The sequence below is a fragment of the Mus musculus genome, chromosome 3 (assembly GCF_000001635.26).
Source record: "Mus musculus strain C57BL/6J chromosome 3, GRCm38.p6 C57BL/6J".
Classification (NCBI taxonomy): domain Eukaryota; kingdom Metazoa; phylum Chordata; class Mammalia; order Rodentia; family Muridae; genus Mus; species Mus musculus.
Window position 1 is genome coordinate 119779041 of NC_000069.6, and position 9886 is coordinate 119788926.

Here is a 9886-nt window from a genome sequence, read left to right on the forward strand (position 1 = left end):
GCACACACGCACACACACATGTATATGTAGATATGGGAGGTGGGCATTGATTCTTTCTGTAAATCCTCTTCCTCTAAAGAACCCTAACTATAACTCACCAGTCATGGTGATCTAAGCCTTTAATCCCAGCACTGGGGAGGCAGAGACAGTCAGTCAGACTTCTAGCTGGAGACTAACCTGGTCTATACAGTCAAACCTTGTCTCAAACAAAACAAAAACAAACAAACAAACAAAAAAAAACAAAAGGAAGAAGAGAACAACAGCTGGCAAAAGGCACACTGAAAACACTCATAACAGATACCATACAGAAATAAGAATTAAAACCACAATTAAACTATCACTTCACACCCACTAAACACTAAAAAGCACTGAGAAGTCTCTGGAGGAACTGAAATTTTCATATCCTGGTGGTGGCAAGATGGTGCAACCACTGCGGAAAAGAGGCTGCAGTTTCTCAATTAGTTAAACATATGCCTAACATATGATTCAGCCATTCTTAACAATGGACCCCAAGAGAAATAAAAGCATATGTGCACAAAAAAGTGCAGAAATGATCATAGCAACTTTATAATACCCCCAAACACAAATGCCCACTACAGGTTTTTAGTTACCATATAGCATGATGACACTAAGCAAACAGTGGGGAAGAGAACACTAACACCGTGTAAATAACTTAAAAGCTTCTGCTGAGTGGAATACAACAGAAGACTTCCCTGAGTCCATTCATTTAAAATTCTAAAAATACAAGCGAATCTGCAGTGAAAGCAGATCACTCGCTTCTGGGGAGAGGCAAGGCAAAGGGGACAACAGAGGGGCAGGAGGGCATTCCTATGAGTAACAGGTTTCTACCTCGATTGTAGTAGTGGCTTCGCCCACTCGAGTAAGTGTGTGTAAGTGTGTGTGTGTGTGTGTGTGTGTGTGTGTGTAAATGAGACATTGCATACTTTAAATACGAGTAAGTGTGTGTAAGTGTGTGTGTGTGTGTGTGTGTGTGTGTGTGTAAATGAGACATTGCATACTTTAAATACAGGCAGTTTATGTCATACCAAAATAAAAATTTGAAAAGGTCAGGATTCTACAAAAAATAAGAAATGCATGATAATGTGCAAATCAGTAATTTTTAAAAATGAAAAACTTAACACATCTACACCTAAGCAACTGAACTGTGAATGAAGGAGAAATGGATACTACAGTTTCAATTATTTTAAAAACGCACATAGATTACTTTCTTTACAACTATTTACTTGTAAGAAAGTTTAAGTGCCGTACAAACTGCTGCAAACAATATAAGAATTTAACCAATATAGTAGAAAATGATAAAAAATGAACTTTAACTTTACAAAATTTTATATTAAACATTTTAGAATGGGTAGTGAATATTTTTATACAATTTTCAAGTAACAGACCACAGAGCTATTACTTAACTCATTTTTATAACTTATCCTCTAGTAAAAGACCACAGAGCTATCAGTTAACCCATTTTGACAAAGTACCTTGTAATCATTTATTCTTTTATATAATTCACAGAAGAAATCTATTTGGATAATAACTACAATATCAAGACATTTTGTACTCTTGACCTATTCCTGACTTCAAAGCTCTTAATATCTCAACTTGAAAAACATGACTGTCAATGAAACTAAATGTTCTACACGATATTAAAGCATGGGCCTCTAGATCATTATCATAGAAAACACAGTAACATCTCCTAACCTATTCTGAAGATTAAACCATCATAAACATAATTTTTTAAAGTCCAAGAAAAATACTGAAGGTCAACTTCACTAAACCAGGTACACTTACAGTTCTCCTAAGGGTATTTATATGCATGGGGTTTTATATTTATACTTATAATTAAGGTTGAGGGACAGGAGAAATCCTATTACAGGCTTGGGCATAAGTTAAAAGACAAAGAATCTGTCCTAACAAGGTGGAAAGGCTTGCAACCAACCAATCTGTAATGCACCAAGACACTAAAAGGTCTGTCTATGCCTTCAAGGAAGTGCCAGATGGTAGGCATGGAGTCAATTGTAAGGGCTGAGCAGTTTTTCTACCCAAGAAGTGAGGGAAAAACCTACACACACAAGAAAGCTCTTCAACAACTCAAGCTGGAAGGACTTAAAGCAACTGTGTCCTTCTTCCATGTCAGGACAACTGATTACCAGTGTGATTCATGCCTAGCACACACATTTCACTTTAATCAGAGTCAACTGTTTTAAACTAACACTTTACACTACTTAAAGAGGTTAAAAAAAAATCTGCTTATTATCAAGTAATTAACATACCATGGTCATTATCAATATCCAACTGTACAGTTGTTTATAGACTCTGACTTTACAAATTAAAGGAAATATTTTAAGCTTGGCTTTTGTTGTCAAGGCTAACTGAAATTTTCCACTCTTTACAATGGTACCATATCCAACATCCCCAGTTTCCACGTTACTTTCAAACATAATCTCCTACCTTCACACCAACAGCAACCTCAGTGACAATTCTGTAAAGGAAAAAATAAAAGTGTCAACCTCTTACTCTTCTAATGATCAATGCTTAACTTTAAAACTTTTAAGATCTTTTATAAATTACCCAGGCCCTGGCAATACACAGATGCTCAGTGATAATTTTTTTTAACTATTATTTACCTGGAGGTTTTTTGTTTTTGTTTTTTGTTTTTTTTTTTTTTTAGAAATAATTTTGAACCATTCGACGTTTCAGTCAGTTTATGATCATTTTTAAGAACCTTTAACAGCAAGATGAAAATGCAGAAACACTATACTATTCCTAACGTGCTTATATACTGACATCAGCAACGTTGAGTGAGTTCTTTGGTAACCTAAACAAAATCTGGAAATTGGAAAACTGTCTGGGGATAATTCACATGTCTAAAGCTACATTTCCTGTGGTAAATAATATCCCATTAAGGTAATTTGTGGCAATGATGTTTAAAGCCTTTTTATTATCTCTTCTAAAACACCAGATAACTAACTCTAGACTGATAACCTATTGAATAAACTCGGATTTTACTTTCTTAGACTCGTCAAATCCAGACCCTCAATTTTAATAAAGGTTCATGTTCACTGGGTCTCTTTTCGTGCCCCTTCCTCTCTGTGGGCTGTGAACTGTGGCCCCCTTCTCTGAACAATGAGTTGAACTGGGTCGTTCGGGATGTGGAGTTAACAAGGGCGCGACATTGGTGAGCCTCCTCTTTTCTTCTCACAGCTCTCTCATCTCACTCAGCATCCTCCGGTCTTCACGCCCAGCCTCTCCAAAGATGCAACACGACTCTGATCCATGTTCCATATTTGCTTGGGGGGCTGGTGTGGGGGGGGGGGTGTTTGTTTTTATTTTTGTATTTTTTTTTCCTCCAGAAACTAATCAAAGTAGGGGGCGGGGGAAGGCCAACCCTGTGTGGATTATCTGTTGTCTGCCTTGCGTGGCTTGTGGCCTTTGCCCATGTGACTGATGCTGCCTCTCCAACACTTCATGGGGGTTTGGTTTTGTTTATGGCTTAATTTCTGGGCCCTGTGGGCCGAGCCCCGAATTCTTGTTGTTGTCGTTGTGGTGGTGGTAAAGGCATTCCGATGGCCTCCCGCCCCCGCTCCCAGACTCGGATGAAAACAAAGGAGTGTGACATGTGCCCTCCTCCCTCCCGCCGCCACGCGCCCTCCCCTTCCCCGCAGCTCCCACTCGGCGCTCCGGCCGCGGCGTTTCGGGCGAGGCCGGGGATGGCGGGCCTCGCTCAGGCTTCGCGCTCCGCACAGGCCTCCGCGGCTTGGCCCGCTCGCGCCCGCGCCGCCGCCGCCGCCGCCGCCGCCACCCCAGGGTTCGGGTCTCCCCGCGGCGTCGACATGGCTCCCGAGGGGGCAGGGCCGCCCCGGGCTTCCCGCCCCATCCCCCGCAGTCGGGCCGCCCCGCGTCCCCACAGCAGCCCCGAGGCCTCCCCGGCCTCCCAGCCGCGGCTGCGGTTCGAGCCGGTAGCCGGAGCGGCCGAGGGAAGCCCGGGGAGGGGTGTGTGTGATGGGGCGGGGGTTGGGTAACGGCGGCGCGGCCTGGGAGGGGCCGCCCGAGCCCCGCTTCCCGGGACCCGACCCGACCCGGATCCCGGCCGCCGCCTCGCCGGCCTCCTCTCCCTCGCCCATCTCCTCACGGGCTCCCGGTACCTACCCGTCCATTGCCGAACCGGACAAAGCTTCGCTCCCAAGAACCGAGCCACGCAGCCAGCGAGCCACACAAGCGGCGAGAAAATGGCGGCCAGGGCCCGACGGAAATTGCCGAAGGTGCCGGAGCGCACGGGGCAGCGCGCGGCGGCGGAAAGAGCCGAGCGCGCGGGCGCCCGGCGGCGGCGGGAGACGAGCGGCGGGGCACAGGGACCGGGGGAGTGGGCGCCTCCGCCGTTGGCTGCCTCCGCCCGCTTGCCCGCCCGCCCGCCCGCGCGCGCACTGCCTCCCGCCCTCGGAGACGAGCCCGCTGCAGTGGCTGGCTGACCTGGGTTCTTTCTCTTCCGTGGGCGGTGTGAGTGGGACAGCCTGCAGCCTGCACCGTGTGTGCCTCAGGCTAGCCCGGACTGCAACCCTGCTGCTCTCAGGCTGCTTCCACTCTTCCTTCCAACCTCAAGCTGCATTATTACCACAAAGGACCAATCCCAGGCCCGGCCCGGGCACCCTTCGCCCTCTCAGCTCTAGAGAAAAAGACTTTATAGCTGCATCCTAGACCTCGTTTACAAATTCTTCATCCTCAAAGAGCTTACCCCCCTGGTCAAGATCCATTGCTTAGGAAAATATAACAACATCTCCTAATTAAGGACTGCTCACCAGCTTAGTGTTTGCTTACAAACCTGGAATCAATCAGGCCAAGAGGAAGAAAAGGTGATTCTCATGTGGGTTGGTAATTTTTGTGCATCTGTTAGGAAAAACATATATTCCAAGATCCCTACATGGGAATGGCCACACGCTGAGCGAGCGAGGTGGCAGAAAGCGTTCCTGTATTCCAACATTTGGGGATATGGAAAGAGGAGGCCAATTGAGTTAGCATTAGTTACAGGGGATGAAAATGTTAAAACGGCCTAGACAAAAATCACTTTTCCATAGAACTAAAGGTCTTAATATCATAGAACATGTTTTCCGTTCTTCTTTAATGTATTTGTATCATAGCCCCAGCAACATTTGGTTTCGGAAAATGTTCCCGGCATGCCACTAATGCCAGCACCACCCTTTGCTCTTCCCTACCTCCTCCAGCACTTACCAACTGTGTCTGTCCAGGTGTCCTCCATACCTCCTCCAGATCTGCCGCGTCCCCTTCAAGAAGCCTCTTGCCCTTACCACCTGGAATTTCACCTCACTAAATGGGAGATTGTATATTATTTTTAAAAGATAAGTCAGAACCTGGCCCCAGCTACTCCAGAGGATGAAGAAACTTAGTGAGACCTTGTTTCAAAGGCAATCAACAACAACCACACACATATGTGCACTGTTGTTGCTCTAAGAACGTTTCCAAGCCACCACCTGGTCAAATAGTCTTGATTTGCCTTAGGGATTGTCGATTCTTTTTAAAAATCTAATTTCCGGCAACACCTCCCTTCTATCTATACTTTTGACTTATGATACGTAAAGGCCCCATTATCATTTCCATTAATAATAGTTTTTCATGGGTTGTGGTTTTGTTCACATAGTTTCAACTCAACAATTAAATCTGTATGCTCCCAGAGGGAGGGAGGGAGGGAGGGGATCCAGGATGCATTCTCCATCTTCTTCGCACTGGCACAATCAACACTGATAATTGGTTCTCGTTTTATCTCAGGGAAGACAATCTGGGTCAAGAAGAGCAGAACTTCTGTCAAGTGTCAGATGTTCACTAAACTACAACCTTTTGTTGGTCTTCTAATAAAGTATAAGGGCAAACCACAGCACAGTCAATATGCTGGCTTATTTAAGTCAACACTTCGGTAGGAAATATGTGAGGTAGTTCGCAAGGCAAGACACATAAAGCACTAGATTTTAAAATGTAGTAAAGAAATAAGGGTTTAAAGTTGGGAATGATGCTGATGTATCAGCACACAGCAATAGGCTCCTCTGGACATCTACCTGAGGTTTCTGTTTCAAGCCATTTGTTCAGTGGTAAACCGTGGCTGGGAAATATTAAGTGTAAAATCTAGACATGATTTATAGTTTAAAATTCTGCACCATTCTGAGGTAAAGCATAATGAAATCGCCTCCATCTCACTCTCCAGTCAGGACATGGGTCACCTCTATGTTCAGTGTATCAAGGCTAAACACGCTATCTTCCAGCTAGCTTATTCAATGAACAGGTGTCTTCGATCAGCTTAACTATCATGTTATCTCAAGGTTTGTATGTGCAGGAAGGAGTTCCTTAGTTACCTCAACTCCCAAAGCACGAGAGTAGTGCTCCTGGCAATCCGTATGCCAAGAAAGTGTCATATGTCAAGAAATCGTAAAATGCTTCCCTGGAGGTGAACAAGCAACCAAGTATTTCAAGACAGGAAACATATTCCCATGTCTTTCCTGAGTATGTTTTGTGCAGTTACTCTGTTTTTAGTATTGTTAATCTCTGGCTATGTCTAATATACGAATAGTGTGAGGTTAGCTTATCATACATTGTTTTGGGAAGATGGGCGTACAGAATGAAATAACAGATACAGAGGCTGCTAGCACCTGCAGTTGTAGGCATCTGGTAGCAGGACAAGACTGTAATCCCTGTGTGCTATATACCACAAAAACATATCCATGAAAGCCTGGCTTCGCGTTTGAGATGTTCCATTTGTTAGCTACGTGACACTGGACATGGTCAGCATAACCCAAGGATGAAGTTCATGAAAATGAGATTAAGAGTGACGTCATCATCCAAATTGGTGTCCAGTTGACAGCCTGGCCGCAGTCAATGCTTAAGAAGCGGTGCTGCTATCGCCTTGATTGTTGGTGATTGGTTGTTGTTCCTGTCACTGATACTATTCTCTGCAGAAGGAACAGGCCACACTTTTGGCTTTTGGAACTTCGGAGGCAGCCCGTATCCGTATAGCTGTATCTGTACAGAGATTCTTCACAAAGGTTAAACATGTCAGTAATGAAATTAGATTGGCACTCGTACAAATGAATAAACCAGGGGAAATGTCACCGGCAAATTTGTAAAGTCCCACCCATATGTCAATCTGTGTGCCTGTGTAGGTTAACTAGGGGCTGGATTATTAAACAGTGGAGGATGGCCAACCCTTGTAAATGCCGACTAGATTCAATTCATGTTTATGAAGTCCTAACAGAATAGGGCAATAAAAAGTGAAGTGGCTGGACAGTATTCTTTTCATACCCAGATCTTCTTTCAGTACAGTAATGTGTTCTTTTCCATCCGAATGGTAACTGTTTTGACCTTTCACAGAAAATTTTTCACTTATGTGAACAATCATTAAATCTAAATTTCAGCCTAGGCTAAGCCAAAATAAGGTCTAATACTGATGCAATAAAAGTAAGAAATGGGACCATGTTCACTTCCATAACATTTTATTCTTAGTCTGCTTAGGGTACTGGAGTATCAGTTAGTTTTCCAGTCTAACAAGAGAAATAATAATATACCAATTAATAGTATTTCATTTTTGAAAAGGTAATATGAACTCAAAGTAGAGAAAAGGACATTGAGAAGCTGTCAAAGCTTATGCAAACCCCCTGGAGAAGGGAAACAATCAAAGAGGGGCCATACTAGGTACTAGGTTGCTGGGCACCGAGCATGGGATGTAAAATAGATGTAAAGGCAATAAGTTCCTCTTTATCATGAAGAAAGTTATTCCTAACTGCCCTATAGTAAGGGTTTTACAATTTCCCAAATGTACTTTAACTGCCATGTGGAAAGGGTTTGACAATTTTCCAAATATACTTCAACTCAACTGAAACACGATGCTTATGACTTCAGAACATGTGAACTATGTCCCAGCAAATCTACTAGAAGAAGAAAGAGCATATATTTTAGGATCCTGCTCGCCATCCAGATTCCCTTCGCCGCCCACCTTTCCATTTTACTACATACATTTTTGGATAGGTTCTAATACCGGTATTGACATTGTGATGGTTGATTTAACTGTCAACTGGACACAGTGAGGAGCATCTAGAAGGACAGTCTCAGTGAGGGGCTGTCTACATCAGGTTGGCCTGCAGGCATGTCTGTGGGGGATTGGTTCCATTACAGTAACTGAGTGGGAAGGGGCACCCCACTGTGGTGAGAGCATTGCCTGGGGTTGGGCCCTGGACTGTACGAAGTAGAGCATACTGAGCAGTGAACACAAATGTTTTCACTCTCTCTTCACTTGCACCGTGGATGAACTAGCTGCTTCACATCCCTGTTCCCTTGACATCCCACCAATGATGGACTGTGCAGTGGTTTGAATGAGGACAGACCCCAGAAGGCTCATATATTTGAATACTTGTTCCTCAAATGGCAGAAATGATGGGAAGGATTAGGAGGTGTGGCCTTGTTAGAAGAGGTGTGTCACTGCAGGTAGGCTCTGGGGCCCTGTCTCACTCTCGGCCTCTTGCTTGCAGGTCAGATACAAGGTCTCAGCTATCCCTAAAGAGTCATGTCTGCCTGCATGCCTCTACACTCCCTATCATGATAGCTGTGGGCTCATCCTCTTGAAACTGTAAACAACAATTAAATGCTTCCTATTATATAAGTTGTCTTGGTCAAGGGATCTTTTCACAGCAACAGAACAGTGACTCAGAGTGTCACCTAGAATTGAAAGAGGAATAAACCCTTCTTCTCTGTTAGTTGCTTCTGTTATTATTTTGTCACAGCAATTGAAAGAAATCTAAACTAGGACAAAAATATTCATGTGTTTGTTTTACTCAAAGGTGATGATCATTATGTAGTCAGTATTATCTTGTAACTTAAAACTATTGTCTTAGTCAGGGTTTCTATTCCTGTACAAGCATCATACCAAAAGGCAAGTTGGGGAGGAAAGGGTTTATTCAGCTTACACGTTCCCCATTGCTGTTCATCACTGAAAGAAGTCAGGACTGGAATTCAGGCAGGTCAGGAAGCAGGAGCTGATGCAGAAGCCATGGAGGGATGTTCTTTACTGGCTTGCTTCCTCTGGCTTGCTCAGCCTTCTCTCTTATAAAACTAAGACTACCAGCCCAGAGATGGCACCACCCACAAGGGGACTTCTGCCCTTGATCACTAATTGAGAAAATGCCTTGCAGCTGGATCTCGTGGAGGCATTTCCTCAACTGAAGCTCCTTTCTCTGTGATAATTCCAGCCTGTGTCAAGTTAACACAAAACTAGCCAGTACAATTATGTATCTTTGAGATCTAAGAGATTAAAAATATACAATATAGAGTTTAGAATTGTCTTGTTCTTGCTACATAGCTATGTATTCCACCAAGAAAAAAAATCATACTTTATTTAACTAAATATACTGACAAATCCTTAGGTGGCCTTTATGTTAATTTTGTAAACAATTTTGCAACTAATTTCATTGTTTTTAAGTCACTTCACACTTGAATACATCTGCTAGATGACTGCTATAAATAAAAGAACTAAGTAAAGTGTTTTTAATTCTGAAAGATGATACCAAATTGCCCTACATGGGACTTAAGACCTTGGAGAAAGATTAGCAATTGCTGTTGTAATTAAGTAATTGTCAAAGGCCAACAAGAGAGTGCTCATCAGGTAAAGGTGTTTGCTATCAAGTCTGAGAATTCATGGGATCCAGCTGGCCCACTCATATAAGTTGTCAGATGGCCATGGAGTGTATACACACACACACACACACACACACACACACACACACCACATACACCACATACACCACATACACCACATACACAGAGTAAATAAATAAAACTGCAATCTAAAGGTAAACATATAAAAACAACGATCAAATAGGAA

The 9886-nt window shown here is 43.4% G+C and overlaps 1 protein-coding gene across 8 annotated transcripts in view; it reads right to left on the reverse strand.

Moving 5' to 3' along the window:
• The window catches only part of Ptbp2 (polypyrimidine tract binding protein 2), a 65907-nt gene extending 60300 nt beyond the window's left edge, over window positions 1-5607 (reverse strand). For 6 of the 8 annotated variants that reach the window (XR_001783719.2, XR_375549.2, XR_001783718.2 and 3 more), the window contains exons 1-2: window positions 4162-5607; window positions 2464-2494 (exon numbers count right to left, since the gene is read on the reverse strand). Coding sequence is in view for 4 of the 8 variants with exons in the window: in XM_006501732.2 (XP_006501795.1) it covers window positions 2464-2494; window positions 4162-4169 (39 nt within the window). In the remaining 4 variants the exon portion in view is untranslated. The remainder of the gene's footprint in view (window positions 1-2463; window positions 2495-4161) is intronic. The other 2 variants (NM_001310711.1, NM_019550.2) reach the window with 1 other exon arrangement.
• Window positions 5608-9886: the final 4279 nt, after the last annotated feature.